The 16,239-nt window shown below is 40.4% G+C and overlaps 2 protein-coding genes and 1 pseudogene across 2 annotated transcripts in view; 2 read left to right on the top strand and 1 right to left on the bottom strand.

Annotated features, from left to right (window-relative positions):
- The window catches only part of GOLGB1 (golgin B1), a 77,681-nt gene extending 69,262 nt beyond the window's left edge, over nucleotides 1-8,419 (top strand). The window contains 5 exon segments of the mRNA XM_015595917.2: nucleotides 3,289-3,432; nucleotides 4,216-4,313; nucleotides 4,785-4,919; nucleotides 6,646-6,751; nucleotides 7,033-8,419. Of these exon segments, the coding sequence (XP_015451403.1) occupies nucleotides 3,289-3,432; nucleotides 4,216-4,313; nucleotides 4,785-4,919; nucleotides 6,646-6,751; nucleotides 7,033-7,167 (618 nt within the window). The 3' untranslated portion in view covers nucleotides 7,168-8,419.
- A 1,762-nt stretch (nucleotides 8,420-10,181) lies between these two features.
- Nucleotides 10,182-16,239, top strand: part of HCLS1 (hematopoietic cell-specific Lyn substrate 1) — a 26,714-nt gene continuing 20,656 nt past the window's right edge. The window contains exons 1-3 of the mRNA XM_006905551.2: nucleotides 10,182-10,314; nucleotides 12,722-12,805; nucleotides 13,336-13,409. Coding sequence (XP_006905613.1) covers nucleotides 12,722-12,805; nucleotides 13,336-13,409 — 158 coding nt within the window. The 5' untranslated portion in view covers nucleotides 10,182-10,314. The remainder of the gene's footprint in view (nucleotides 10,315-12,721; nucleotides 12,806-13,335; nucleotides 13,410-16,239) is intronic.
- Nucleotides 14,712-14,829, bottom strand: LOC112486169 (annotated as a pseudogene).

The raw sequence follows: 16,239 nt of genomic DNA, 5'->3' as shown, positions 1-16,239 counted from the left end.
GCTTTTCAGATGTGATTACATAACAGGTAGGGGTAGAGATCTGCTTTCTATTTCACTCTGTTCGTGGGCTTCCTCATTGTGTATCTTATGTTTTGAAACTGAATAAGCCAACTTGCTTTTTCCCATACCCCAGCCTTGCCACTCCGGACACTCTAGGGAAGCATGTTGGAGTAGATGGGACCTATTTCTATAAGGAAGGGCCACTTTGCCATCTGGGCCCTAGAGCAAAGGCCAAGGCAAGATTACTGAAAATTCTTCTTGGATGCCTTCACACATCTCTATCTTCATTACTCATCCATTCTCACTTCTCTTCCTCCTGCACCCACCTCCCCTCCCCCACTCCCTTATGAATCATACTCCTATTGCTCTCTGACTATTCAAAGTATTCTCTAGTGGCACCTTCCCTAGTTCTGCCTTCTTCAGAGGAACTGGAGGGGATTTAAGAGATCATTTAGACTCTGGAATCTAAAGATTGGCTTTACAGAGAGCTGTGAACATCCAAAAATTATATGTATGGTGTGTGCACATGCATGCATGTGTGTAAGTTTCTCATCACAAGAAGTCATCGGTTCATCAAGGGATCTGTGATCCAAAAATGATAAAATCAGTGGTTTTTTCCAAAGGTGCAGAAACTAAGGCCCAGAGGCATTAAATAACTTCTCTAAGGTGTTAGGAGGAGGTCAGTCTGAGATAAATGTGATAATGTATATGGAAAAGCGCAATGCCTGGCTTATATAGATAGCACTTTTTTTTTGAGAAGTTACTTTTAAAATGTTGCTAAATGCAACTAATTGATTCAGAAGCGTCAGAGACTGAACACTGTTGACTTTGTCACAGAAATTTACATTTTTTTATATGTTTGTTGATCCAGATGAATTGATAAAATTGTAGACCCTTTGTTGGGGGAATTGTCTGGAAGTTTTCAGCGGGGCTCCAGAGCAGCTACTACCCAGTTCTTCTACCAGCTAGTCTGTCGTTTTCAGGAAGTTTTGCCCTTCATAGCTCTGGAACACCTCTTTTTTTCCATAAACTAGATCCCATCTCAACCCTGTTATATTTGCTCTCCTGAACATTGGACTGTGACACTCTCTGGACATTAATCTTGCTAAGACTATTTTAAACTGCAATTCATAGCTATTAGTAGCTGATGAAGTCATTTTAGTGGATAGCAAAAACTTTAACGTAAATATTTTATTGAAGTAAAACGTGCAGAAAAGCATTCCAGTCATAAATACAGCATGGCCTATTTTCACAAAGTGAAGACACCTGTGTAACCAGCACTGAGCTCAAGAATTAGGACATGCCAGAACCCCAGAAGGCCCTTGTGTCCTATTCACTGCCAACCCTTTAGAACTATGTATAAGTGGAATCATATTTTTTCTTTTGTGTTGCTTTATTTATTTTGTGAGATTCAGCCATGTTGTTGTGTATGCTGTGATTCTCCTATTCTCCTGTTGTATGTAGTATTGCATTGTAGGCATATACCATAATTCTACTGTTGAATGATTTTGGGTTTTTTTCCATTTGGGAGATATTACAAACAGTAAAGAGTGTTTTTTGTAAAAATAAAAGAGATAGGAAATATATATGTGTACATATGTATTATATAATAAAAAGCATATCTTGTTTTCAGAAACTTTAGTTTCAGTTATGTAATTTGCTTACTGGTTTCTGAGTCATAAAATTGTGGGGTGTTTTTTTTTTTTTTAGCAACTTTATTGAGATATATTTCACATACCACTTAAAGTATGAGAAACATTGCTTTAGGTCGTTGTCATTCTCAGTGACAAAGTTCTTCCTTTAGAACTCAGCTGTAAGAAAGGTGTCTACATCCATGGCATCATTCATTCATTCATCAAGCAAATAACTAGTTGCCTTGTATGAGCCTGGCCACATGCTAGGTATTTAGGATACATATGGCCCCTCACAGAGCTTACAGCCTGGTGAGCTTAGAGCCTCACTCTAAATGGGTCCCAGCTAACTAGAAGAATTGCTTCATGGGCCCTAGTAGGTGGACTGTCAGTCAGCATAGAATGGCTCCACTTTTCAAGCCACTGTCCTGATTCTGTCCATGGATGCTCAGACTATATGTATTAGTACCAGCGCAGTTGGATGTTTGTATGTAACGCAAACTTGAAAACATGAAAGGAATGATTATTGGTATAATGTAGTCTGGATTGTTCCCTCCTATTCCATTCTTGTAAGTGTAGATATGATGAAAAATATTAGCTTATGAGCTAGAGCAGAAGTCAGCAAACTTTTCCTTATATACCCAGATAGTAAATGTTTTAGGTTTATAGGCCATGCCGTCACTGTTACAACTACTCAGCTCTGCTGTTGTAGCACAAAAGCAGCTGTAGATGATACATAAACAAATGGGGTAGTTATGTTCCAATTAAACTTAATTTACAAGAGGTAGAAGAGCCTGGGTCATAGTTTGCCAACCCCCAGACTATACAGGGATGCATGTCTATCCCAGAAGAATGCAAGCCTTATAAAGGTGGTTTGTTAGAGGGTGGCTTATTGTAAATAATTAAGACTTCTCTAGTTAAAGAGGGATTTTGCTTCCAATGAGTTTTACAAGTCTGTCCTTTCTCCCTAGATCTGCCGAAGAAAAAAAGTGTTAGGATATTCAACACTGAAGGATTTTTTTGTTTTGTTTTGGTATGGTTTGGGTTGTTCGCCGTGTCTAGGAAAATTAACTTCTGTTAAGAGAGGATCATGTTTCTACTTGTGAGAGTCTATATTCCCAATATACTTTCTTACATGTACATAAGCATATTAGAATTTATTCTTTTTTCCCCTTCTACCACATATTATAATTTCTTATTCTATTTTCTTGGTAACTTGTAACCCTATACAGCATTGAAGAATCTACCCTGTAATATTGTATGAATTTTTAGGTGACAGCTTGATCTCTAGCCATCTTGAGCTCTGGCGATTATCGTCATTTGTTAGTAACTTCAACTTGAACCCAGGTTACTGCCCCTCTCTCGCATACCTGGGATGGCCTATCCTAATAGATTGCTTGTACGCTTCTGCTTCCTGGTTTTTCAGTTTATGTACTAGGGCACCATAAGTAAAGTTTCCTGCTACTTCCCCCAAATTGTGTTTACTTTCTTGGGTCAAAAAATTCTGCGTATTCTCACTTTGAAGGAACACACAGTGCTATTGTTGCTATTTTTTAAATAAAAACATTAGATGTTTAAAACTCAGGACATTTAGCCTAAACACTGCTTATAGTGAAACAGTCCTGTGAGATGGGGCTTATCCTCTCCTCTATTTCAGTTTTCTCAACTACTCGAAGAGAAAAATACCCTTTCAGTTCAGCTCTGTGATACCAGTCAGAGTCTTCGTGAGAACCAGCAGCACTACAGTGACCTTTTTAATCACTGTGCAGTCTTAGAGAAGCAGGTTCAAGAGCTACAAGCGGTGAGTAAAAAGCTGAGAGGCTGGGAAAAGTGTTATGAAACTGAAAGTAAATGAGAAAGCAGAAAGAGCAGCGCTGGAGAGGCCAAGGTATTCAGGCTGAAGGTTACGTAGTTGTGATGGGAGAAAGTGAGAGAGAAGACAAGAATTAATTGAAATAGGAATAAAATCTAGGACAAATTAAGGGATTAGAAGAAAAAAGATCAGGGAGATGGTGGGAGAGAAATCAAAAAGTGAATGGAAAACAGTGATGATTGAGGCTTTTGGAATTTTTAAACTAGGAAAGTTTTGATTTTGCTTTAAGAAATAAGAAAACCGTCAAGAGATTTGGACCTGAGAAACAAAACAGATGGACAGCAGTGGAGAGGAGCGCACTGTTGAAGTTGGAGAAGACTGAGAATTAGTGTGGAGATAAATAGGAGATGTAAGGAAGTAAACGGGTTTGGGAGGGGTTGTTGAGCAAGGGAAGGATCAGAGTAGCTTCTGGAAAGTCTTGGAGCCTCTACTAGAACAAAGCAGATTTCAGTGATAAGCTTTTAAACTTTTAAGAGGAGAGATTCAAGAATGAGAATTTTGAATAAAATGTAATCAGGAGTTTTATGTAGGAATTAATCTCTTAGAAGATCCTCACTTCTAAATTTGTACCTGAAGAGAATTATAAGTGGAATATTCCTCTCCAAGATTTCTCATGCTCTTTGCTGTTAAGTGGGTTCTTCTTTTGCCCAAGTACAGTTCAGTTTCTTAAGCATTTTCATCACTGAATTGCTAAGCTTATTCTTTGTCTAGGGGCCACTGAATATAGATGTCGCTCCAGGAGCTCCCCAGGAAAAGAATGGAGCTCACAGGGACAGTGATCCTGAAGAACGGAGGCAGCCCCAGCTCAGGTAGGGAAGCACCTCTCAACCCTGGAGCGTGCAGTACATATAGAAATTGGACAGTCTATCTAGATTGCCCTAGAGTCTGTTGTATGGACCTAATATGTCTTATTATCTTATTAGCCTCACAGAATTGATGAGGGGATTAAATAGTAACAGTTATAACTAACAAGTTAAGTGTAAAAAGTTTGTAAAGCAAAAACACCAGCACCAAAGTACACACACACACACACACACACAAATGCATAGCACTAATTCTCTGGTATTTGAGTGACAGACATTTAGTCAATCCTTAAATTCTTTTAAGGCATTTTCTACAGCTTTATTTAATTACTCTACAGCTATTCTTTTAAAATATTCTTTGTGTTTGTACAAGTTTCTGTAAATCTTCCTGCTTTATAACTTTATGAAGACTTGGAATCCCTTATGTCAGCAACTGTGTTTTACATCTAGTGATGCTATTTTCCTTTTATTCTGAAGCAGTTCTGAAGTCCAGCAGCAGCTGTGCAATAGAAAACAAGAGGTGAACGAATTGAGGAAGCTGCTGGAAGAAGAACGAGACCAAAGAGTAGCTGCTGAGACTGCCCTCTCCGTGGCCGAGGAGCAGATCAGGCGGTAAAGGATGAGGGAGATAGCCTGTGTTCCCCTATGGTTCTTTCTGATTACTCTGGTGTACATTTCAGGGCCAAACTTGGGAATAACTAGGATCTAATTCTCATCTTGAAATGGATGCTGCAGTGAGTTATGAGTCATTATAGTCACTCAAGAAAACAGTGTACTTTTGGAGTCTAGGAGACCTGTACTTTCCAAAGCAGTTGTTCTTAGAGAATAGTAATAATATCTACCATTTATTGACAGTTTATTTCATGTGATATGAAATAAAATAAAGCTATGTTTTATATCCCAACAATAACTATATAAGGTAGGTGTAGGATTCTTTAGAGGGCCATATAAATGTCAACCTCATTCTCTACCTGAGATTCGAATCAATTGAAAAAAAATGTTTAAATATTAAAACGTATGGGAGATTAAGAGACAACTTTATAAAGCTGATATAAAAAGAATCTGGCTTTTGATTTGCTAGCAAATGCACTTATAATGCTGATAAAGGAGAAGTGGTACACATATACAATAGAATATTACCTAGCCATAAAAAAGGAATGAAACCTTGCCATCTGCAGCCTCATGAATGGACCGAGAGGGTATTGTGCTGAGTGGAGTACGACAGAGAAAGACAAATGCCATATGATTTTACTTACATGTGGAATCTAAAGAACAAAATAAACAAAAAACAAAAAAAAAACTCATAGATACAGGGAATATTTTGAGGTTTGCCAAAAGGGGTAAATCGAAAAGAGGAAGGGATTAAGAAGTACAAACTGGTGGTTACAAAATGGTTATGGGGATGTAAACTATAGCATAAAGAATATAATTAATAATATTGCAATAACTGCGGTATCTGATGGGTACTAGATTTATCAGGGTAATCACTTTGTAATTTATATAAATGTCTAATCATTATGTTTTACAGCAGAAATATTAATATGATATTATATGCCAACTGTAGTTAAAATTTTTAAATTATTTTTTAAAAGTAATTTAGCTGTGAAACCATTCAAAGTATGTTTTTGCTTTATAAAAAAAAGTTCGTCCCTATAGGCAAATGCTTGATCAAATGTACTATGTTACCTATAGCCCCTTTGATACAGTTCTTATTTTATTGAGAAACCATTGAGTAGTTAAAAGCAGCTTCTTCATTAAATGGAGATGTTCCAGTATTAAATAAATAAGCATAACACACACACACACACACACACACCCACCAGAAAGCAGTAGAGGCTGCCAGTTCTGTTTAATTCTTAGTTACGTTTGCTTATTAGCCTTTAAAAAATGGGGGGTGGGTGGGTAGTTTCTCTGAGTCAAATATAGTGTCGTGGAAAAAAGCATGATGTTTTGAGACAAGCATGGTTTTTGAATTCCAGCTCTACCTCTTATTGACTGTACCACTATGAGCTAGTAATTTTACCTTTTCAATCCTTACTTTAAGGATAACACCGACCTCAAAACCTAAACATTAAATGGATGTAAAACACTCCGTTTTACATACCTACTACTGATAGATAGTAGGCAGTCAGTTCCTGGTGGTTATTATCACCTTTTACTGCTCCTGAAAGAAACCCGTCTGCCTATACACTTCTTATACGTGGACAGGGATGTGAGAGCAGCCTTTGTTGCAAGTCCTTTATGCTATATCACATGGCAGGAAGACTGGGAAAACTTCACCTAATTCACCTCACAAGCTATGAACCAATGCCATGCCTCTTTTTTTCCCTCAACACAGGTTGGAGCACAGTGAATGGGACTCTGCCCGGACTCCTATCATTGGCTCCTGTGGCACTCAGGAGCAGGCACTGTTAATAGACCTTACAGGCAACAGTTGTCGAAGGGTAAGAAGGGAAGAAAGGTAAAGAGAGGTTACTATGCTGTACTATCTGACAGGGCTGGCTGTGTTGAGGCAAGGGATCAAGGAGGGAAATCCAAGTACTGAGCAGCTGATGGGGCTAAGACTGGAAGGCTGTGGAAGGTTGGAGGAAACTGGTAGAATTTGCCAAGTTTTGACTCTCAGAGAACTTTCTCTCAGGAAGCCTCTTTTCTGCAGTAGTTGGGAAAGGAAAAGGGACATATCCCTATAGCATAAAACTCTCTGACTTTCACATTTTTCTTTCAGTCACGGAGTGGTGCTGGATGGAAGCGGGTACTGCGTTCTCTCTGTCATTCCCGGACCCGCGTGCCGCTGCTAGCAGCCATCTATTTTCTGATGGTTCATGTCCTACTCATTCTTTGTTTCACGGGCCATCTATAAACTTAGTTCTCACCTTTTGGACCACTCCTCTTGGAACTTGGAGTTCCCCCACCTCTAACATCAACCATCAATTCCAGTGGAACAGTCTTCCCGCCGACAGGTCCTCTAACTCTCCGTGGAAAGTGCCTGCAAAACTGAAGTGGATGTGAGCACAGGTTAGAGCTGCAAGGACCAGCAAGTCTGCTTTTTTCTACTGCCCAGCACCTGAGCACTTTTGCGTAATCTGAGGAGGCCCCTCAATTGGTTGCTGAACTCAGGATTTGTTCAGATTTTATAGGGCCCTGGTCTCGTGGTCCTGTGAAAGATACTGAGGAATGTTTTTCAGGCAGGAGGGTGGTTCTAATAAACCTAATAATCCGAAGTCCAGTATCATTTTGATTGATACTTTATTTGCTTTGTTTACCTTATATTTTCTCCTTCAGGTGCATGGTGGACCCACCATAAACAAAGTTCTGGGGAACATTATCTTGCAGGATATCTGGTTAGGTCTCCTGCAGAATAGGGTGGAAGCTGAAGAACTCCCCAGGGATTTTAGCTATTGTATCATGGGAGGACAGCATTTCCTTTCCTGGCTGTTCAAACATCATTGGAGCAAGATTTGTGGTCCTGGACTGTAAGGATTGGATCCTATTGCTTATTGCCCTTGATCACATGTATCCTAAGGTACTGAGTGGCGCATGCCTTTTCTTTGACTGAAACACAGGAAGAACCAGCTAAAGACAGTGAGATTCAGATTCTTGTCATTCCATGTTATCTGGATATATCTTGAATGTGGGCCCTAGGAGCCAGGCCTAGGTGAGGCATTGACTCCCAGCCAGGGAGATCTGACTGGTCTGAAGACCCTCCTAGCCTCTCGATGTACTAAGCTACTTTGCTGTCGGTGACAATTATTCCACTTTCTTGCCTCATACTCATCTGCTGTCTGTGGTAACAGAGAGCTGAGGAAAATGGAGGAACAATACAAAAAAAGATAAAATGTTTAAATTTAGGTCTGAGAATGATGGGCAGATTGTATTCCGTTTGTGCCTATTCCCCGCCTCTCCTCCCCGTCAGCCCTTACCAGTTGGTTGTTTTCTCATTATGCACATGATGTCTTCACTGCCTGCTCTCACCACCCAAAGAAGAGAGAAAACTGGTGAACTGACTGTTCTGCTCTAATCCTTAGTTCTGTGGTAACCAAATCTTAGTCACAGCAACCCAGGAACTTTCCTTAATAACTGTAAAATAATAAAATTATTTTCAGAATGAAAAATTGTGGCGTGTGCATGTGTGTTTATACATGGGTGCTCACATACATATGTTTGCATGCTGAGGAGGGGAAGGTAGATAGGGGATGCAGGGATGAGTTAGCCAGGGATGGACACAGGGGTAGAAAACTACATATTCAGGTTTCCTTCTCCCTGGTCAACATCAGTAATGGCTACATTCGTCTTTCTAACTTAGCCACTAGACCCCAGGGTGATGAAGTGGAGTAAGGAAATTTCATCCTAATACTAAACCAAATGAACTGGGCCTTAGGGCATGAGATTCATGCAGGTTTATTCCTGGACCTGGGAAAACTCATCTGGTGCATATTGAAAGCATTAGGCCCCTTGGGATCCCTCTGGATGGGAGTAGGTAAGGTAAGTCTAAGTTGTAGCAAGATGGGCATTATGTTTTTTTAAGTCTCTGCTTGAGACACTTTCTCAATGTAAATAAATGAATTGATATAAGCCTGTCTGGCTTCAGAGCCCATGCTATTTCTGTGTGCTTCAACTCACTGCCTCACATCAGGAATGAACTTGGGACTTTTGCTAGGGAGAGATGAGATTTCTTGTTTTCATCTCTAAATTCTAAGGTTTCTCTAAAGAACTATCTGGATGACTGTGTCACAATTTTAGTGCTGTGACAATAAATAGGTCATAAAGTAGGAGAGGTCAGTAAATAAAACTCCCCCCAGGCATAGACTCCTTAGATTTGTAAGTGACTAAAGTCTTGACTTATTCCTAATGCAGAAATATCTTGGTCTATATCTTGGACCAATTTTATCTGTCTCAGATTGAATCCACTGGGGAGCTCACAGATGAGCAAATCAGGTCAGAAGACCACATCAATCATGATTAGGAGAGGATAGATAGATACAGTGACAAACACCCCCTAATTCTCAGTAGCTAAAACAACAAAGGATTATTTGCTAGTCAGATTCCAAGTCCCTCACACAGTAGATTGAGTGTTGTCGTTCTAAGTTAGAGACCCTCTCCCCAACTGAGAATGAACCCACTCCGGAGAATTGCAAATGGTGGGCACTGCACAAAAGGATGGCAAAGTTTGCTCTGGTCTTGAAGTTTCCACCAAAAAGTGATGTATTTCATTACTCAAATTTCATTGGCCAAAACAAGTCACCTGAGCAATTCTGACTTAACGTAGGAAGGAGAAAGGAGGGACAGCAAATCTTGATGAACAGTAAGTAAGACAGAATACTACCAAGACTTCCCATTGTCTGGTAGCTAGTTCTTTCAGACTTCTTCCCGCTATTTGGAATCAAATCTACCAGTTAGCTCAGACTCCTCACTGTTCCCTAAACAATCTCTGAACCTTTTTCCTACCATGTCTTGCCTTTCCCGTGATTTATTCCCTTCCACCATTCAATTAATAAATGTTTATTTGAACACTTATTAAATACAAACCCCAGTTTAAAATGCTGTGGGTAATGTAGATCCACGTAAAAACCATTTTACCCATTAAGCTTTTCTTCAGCCTATACCAAACTCCATTCCTGTGCTATAACAGATGCAACTGCCCACCTAATTAGGACACAAATGCTGTTCTATAGAATTCTGTTGTTTTCTGGGTGTTTTGCTTCCCTGACCAGATTATAAACTCAGAGTAAAAGCTTTTTTTTTTTTTACTTCCCCCATGACACTCAAAGCCTTGCAAAAGACTAGGCATAGAGGCAATTAATTTTTTTTTATTGAAGTGCCTAAGCAGAAGGAACTGACAAACTTCAGGAAGTAGCTGTGAGGACATGATGACAGGAAATGACAGAAAACCTGAATACGGAACTGAAGAAGCAGCTCATTTTCTTGCTCAGAACTAGCAGCAGCAGAGAGAGCCGAGTGAACGACGTGAGGAGCTGGGAGCTTAGAGCAGTCACTCGCACTGTTAGAGGTGGGTACTCTTGAGTAGTGGGAAAGTGGAGGAGCACATGGAAAGAGGTGAAGAGGAACCTACCTGGCTCTTAGTTCTTGGTGAGAGATGAAGTCACTGCTAGTAGGCTTTTAAACTTTTATGGCCAGAAGGCCCGAGTGGGAGCAGTTGTAGATAATGAGCATCTGGGGATGGAGACAGAAGTGGGGGGCTGAAGCCCAGGGAATATGATCCAGCAGCCATCCAAGACTCTCTGTTTCGGCTACAAACCTCTTTATAGCCTGTTGTTCTGAGGCACTGAGTTGGGAGGAGGACCATAGGAAATGAAGACAAAGTCTCTGCCCTTGGAGAGCCAATGGTCTAGCAGGGGGACACAACCCACACAGAAGACATTATAACAGAGCAGGAAGTAGTTAATGTGTGCCAGCGCTGAGAGCCAAGTGCTGATGGAAGCCAAATGGCATGATATTTTGACTAGGACTAACTTCTATGATTGTAGGACCATAGAATCCCAGAATGTCAGAAATGGAAGGGACTTTATATATTAGTTATGTTGACCTTTTCATTTATTTTTCCACTGGGGAAAACAGTATCTGAGACATTCAATGATTTACTAAATTATTTAAGCTAATATTTGTAAATCGCCTAGCCTGGTACCTGAAAAATAAGTACATTCTCTATTGTTGATTCCCTTACCCATGTTCCCATAGGGTCTTAGTAACAGAGCTGAGGTGATCTTCTGAATCTCAATTCTTGTACTTTACTGATGCTATAAGGCAACCTTATGACGAGGTCTTTGATAGTGCCTGATATCCTGGGCACCAGCTCCACCAAGTTACTCTCTGGTCTCCCACCTATAGATATTACCTCTCGGCTTCCCTATTTCTGGCCAGGAACTCAAAGATACTAAGTTGTCTCTGTGTCAGAAACTTGCCTTTGTTTAAAAACTACATGAGGATGGGAGGTTTACAGGAGAGTCAAGCTGATATCTCGGAAGAAGAGCAGGAAAGAGGACAGGACAATCGGTCCTCACTGTTTATGACTATTTCAGAAACTTCTCCTTTCCAGTTTCTGTGTGAAGTCCTTTTGTTGCAGAGCGGCCCAGGAAACAAGACCATAGCTCTTGTCTACCTACCCCATACCCTCATCCATAATTGTTTCTCCACAGGGGAAGGCAGAGCTGGTCTCGGTAGTGACTCATCCCACAGTGTAGCTGACATAGTCAATTCTTCTCCAGTGTCCTCTTTGCACTTCTCTAACCAATCTACCCCCAAACTTTCCCTTGGGCTGGCTTCCAAGGGATTTTTTGAAGAGCATGGAGGAGTTTTCAAGTGGAGAGGAAAATCAGAGTCTGAGGCCCTGGGTAGAGACACTACAGTGTCCTAGGAGTGGTCATAAGAGGGATTCTTCAGAGACAGTGAAGAGCATGGAGAAAGACACCAGTGGGATGAAAAGTCTGAATAGGGAAGAATGGGCAGAGGCAGTGCCAGCTAGCAAGTGGTATCAGAGTCAAGAAGTCTCAGTGGCCACCAGAGCAGATAAGCATTGTTCATGGTTTCCTCTTCACACCAAGACTCCGGATTCCACAGATGCAGAGCAATGGTGTAGCTGCTCCTCATGCATGATTGGCAGAGCCAGTAGAAACACTGGGGATGCCCTAGTAGAATACCAATTTGATATTCCTTCAAACTGGTATTCTCTAAATAGTACTTTATCATTTATTTAGTTAATGAAAATCTAATAACCCCTACTGTTCAAAATGAGAGATTATGCTATTTTTGAGTCAGCTATTCTCTTTAGAAATATAATTAAATTGTTTTTAAAAATTGAAGAATAAGTGACTTATCCTCAGCAAATAATGTTTCCCATGCATTGTGCAGTATAGGAATTTCAGCTGACTGCCCTGCTGATCTCATGTAGCTGTTCAGTGGCCAAGTGGAAGAACGGCACTTGCACTAAGCAGGTTGCAGATAGGATTGTAGATGTTTCCTTTACCAGGAGCTAGACCAATATATATTTTGACAACTGCAAAGGAGTCATATGTAGAAACCTGAGCGAATTGGTGCTATAATTCTAGGCATGTTCTAACACCCCTCATTTTTACCACAGTGCCTTGGCTGGCCTCTTGACAAAAATGACTGATCCCAGCAGTTTTGACATCCAGGTTATTTAGTGTTATCTACACCCATAATGACTTCTCTCCAGACTCAGGTGTGCCCAGGCCCTGTTAGTTTGTCTCAAATAAATCCCCACCCCACTCCTCTATCTAAGCAAAGATACATTCCTAAAACTCTCATCTGCTTTGCCTCAGCTTCTAAGAAAAAAATGGCAAGAAACAATGAGCTGCTATATCAAAGCTTCAGCATTCTTGTTTTCCCTCCTCTTGATGTTTTGCCTCTAATTATTTTCATCTTCTTTTTACCTTCAGATGTGGAAGTCTGTAGTAGGGCATGATGTATCTGTTTCCTTGGAGACCCAGGGTGATGACTGGGACACAGATCCTGACTTTGTGGTGAGTTTGGAAATAGCTTTTCTTGGACAGTGAAAGGGGTGGGGATGACATCTGGACCACTCTGTAACCTTTGAGGGGGCTTAGGAAAGGACAGTCTGGGTCTGAGATAGCCCTCATTGTGAAACTGACAGTTGTTAGGAGTGGGTATACATGATGGCTGGTGTTGAGGAGACAGGTGCAGAGCAGTTTGACATTGTGATTGATGGGCTATGGCAGGCTATGCTGTGTCTCTTTTGGCCTATGAGCCAAGATTTGGGCTGGACGTGTATAATTTGGAGGGATTCAGAAATTGTAGGAGACCTGAGGAGGATTATGTGAGGGATGCAGTATGAAAGGAGGTTTCAGAGCTCACCAGTTTAATTTAACATGGGGTTCATGATGGGGTAAACATAGAGAGGCATCTGAAGGAGGCATCTAAAGGAGGCAGCAGATGCAGGGGATATGGAAGGCATGTGTGTCAGCTGCATGGCCTCTCTCTCATCATGGCACATCTCTTTCCATCACTTATTGCTGAGTGCTGTCTTTTGCAGAATGATATCTCTGAGAAGGAGCAACGGTGGGGAGCCAAGACCATCGAGGGCTCTGGACGCACAGAACATATCAAGTAGGTGCCAAAAGAAGTGAGGAATTGGAGAGGGATGTGGGAAAAGGCCAAGGAAAATTCAGGGACTTGGGGGAAAGTGAAGGAGGAAGGAAAGAGAGGGTAGTGCATGTCTATCTATGTGTCTTTGTGTTTTTTTTCCCTGAATTTGTCTGTTTCCTAAGTGTATCATTGTGTATCTTTGTTTCATCTCTCTCCTCTTATCCCCCCAACCCTAATATCTCTTTTACTGCTAACAATTGTGCTGTTTCTCCAAGTAGTTCTATTATAAGGGATTCAGAGAAGTGACTTAAATGCTGAGGTTGTATCACTTTATCGTCTGTCTGTCTGTCTATCTATCTATCTTTCTTTCTTTCTATCTATTCATATAAACATAAATGTATGTGTGGAATGTAGAGTGACTTCAGATGGGCCAAGGAGGACTCGGTAAAATGTCAAGGTAAAAAACTCAGAATAAATACCTAAAAAGAGGGCAATAGCAGGTCCTATACCTTGTCTGAATGACTTTTAGAATAAAAATTTGTATTTAGCTATTTAACAGAAGTTGGAAGCTATGAATGGTAATATGAAGAAATGTGACACTTGGAAAACCTATTGATTACAACTGTTTTAGTAATGTGCTTAAAAATTACAACCTAATCTTTTACCAGAAAAAAAAAAAAAACAACAAAAAACTCTGATATCATAAGAGAGAAGGTACTTACAGACATATCCAAGGGTTTTTATGAGATATACTGTATGTTCAAATTGAGAGATTCCCTCTTCTCTTCCATGGGTTATTCAGGATCATCTAACCAGAGCTGTCTGCTTTGGAGAATACAGAATGTCAAATATTAGTAGCAAGGTAAACACAATAAACAGTTTCACAAGAGCAAAAAAGTAAAAATTGACGACTGCATACAAATTGGCAAAAATAATACAGCTTTAATCTCCATTTTAAGTCCCGTTTCCACACTCTAACAGTGTTTTTACCTTTCCCCCCTAGATTTAAAAAGTGTCAGTAGATGACCGCATTGCACAAACACCACCCTGTGAAAACTTGGCACATGTTTATACAATTTGATAATATTCCATACTCTGCATTATTGTTTAACCAGACATAATGGTTTATCTTAAGTAACTGTAGTGAATATTATTCTTAAACTAAGAAATTCTGGAAATAGTTGTAGAGACAAAAAATGGAGCAGAGTCATGTAGAAAGCTGCTGCTTCTTTTTCTCCTCATCCTCCTCCTCTTTTCTTCTTCTTCTTCCTCTTCTTCTTCTTCTTTCTTTCTTCCTTTCTTCCTTTCTTTCTTTTTTTTTAACGCCTACAGCATCTGGTATTCCTAGGTGGTCTCCCATCCAAGTACTAACCAGGCCCGACCTGCTTAGCTTTCAAGATCAAATGAGATTGAGCATGTTTAGGGTGGCATGGCCATAGACTAGGAAGCTTTTTGATGCCCTCTGTAGGCTCAAAAATCCAAAAAAAAAATTAAGATCTTTTTTCTTTTATGAGTAAAGGTCACTCAGCCCTAGTATCCTGACAACTGTTAAGACAAAGATATAAACTCTCTCTGTACCTTTTCCCTCCCAATACCTGTCTCCTACATAGTAGGAGTAGAACATTTTATGGAGGACACCTAAATCCCTGCCATAATCTTATGGAAAGAGCTTGAGTTTGAATATCAGATAGATTTAGATTCAATTCACAGCTCTGCCACTACAAGCAATGTGAATTTAGACGTATAACCTCTCTGAATCTCAGCTTCTTTATTTAACAGATGGGGATAATAATAGCTATACTGCAGAATCCAGTGGGCTAACAGATGTCTAATGTAGCACTTAGCACCTCTTAGCAGCTCAATAATGTTATTTCTCTTTTCTGTTAATATATATTAGTTTAATAAAATTTTTTCCTAAAATCCTAACATAACATGTAAACCGTTGACAATCTTCCTTCTTCCTAAGTGGTGATTACATAGACTTGTGTTGCACAATCCAGTCACTCTGACTGGTGAACACTGGAATCGGTGACCCTGGATTTTTCTTTATTAGCCTAACTGGATCTATATATGATAGAATAAATGGTGGAAACATTTACACAAAACTCACTCCCCTCTCATTTACCTAGACTACCGAGGTGTAGAAGCCCCGTCTCTGCTAGTGACTAGCCAGGTTACCCTGGACAAGTGTCTTTTCCTCTCTGATTCTCTCTTTTCTCATCAGGATCAAAAAGACCTCTAGAGTTAGGAACTGAGCCACACAGCAGGAGGTGAGTAGCGGGTGAGTGAGCGAAGCTTCATCTGTATTTGCAGCCGCTCCCCAGCATCACCTCCTCAGCTCTACCTCAGATCATTAGGTATTAGATTCTCATAGAAGCACTAGTTCTTGATGCCAAAAAGGTTGGGAACTGCTGGACCTTCCAGTAGTAAGTCCTCTAGGATTCTCTCTGGCTAGTGTAGGTCAAGCCAATCTTTAAGGTCAGATGGGAATCACTAAGGTCCTTGGGAAAGAGGGGGAAGTTGGAGAGAAGAACAGTAGCTGCAGGACTGAGATGATTCAAAGCAGGAAAAGGAAGTGATTGTGGTTCTCACTAATCTCACTACCATCCCCCACATCATGATCTTTCTTTTGAAAATCTGTCTAAAATAAATTTAGCTTGGGGAGTGGTTTGGTAATTTGATGAATAGCTCAAATGATCCTATCCACCCCTCATCTATTGTATAGAGGAGTCTTGGGCCAGGAAGCTCCAAGCAGCATAGTATTTTGTAGGAGCTCCTTTGTTTTCAAGGACTGTTGTCCTTTTCTTTAATCTTCTTCTCGCCACTCTTGCCCACTCATACCCATGTGCCT

Source organism: Pteropus alecto, unplaced genomic scaffold, assembly GCF_000325575.1.
Source record: "Pteropus alecto unplaced genomic scaffold, ASM32557v1 scaffold251, whole genome shotgun sequence".
In the NCBI taxonomy this organism is placed as follows: Eukaryota; Metazoa; Chordata; class Mammalia; order Chiroptera; family Pteropodidae; genus Pteropus; species Pteropus alecto.
Note: the sequence above shows the minus strand (reverse complement) of the source record. Positions and strands in the feature narration are given on the sequence as shown.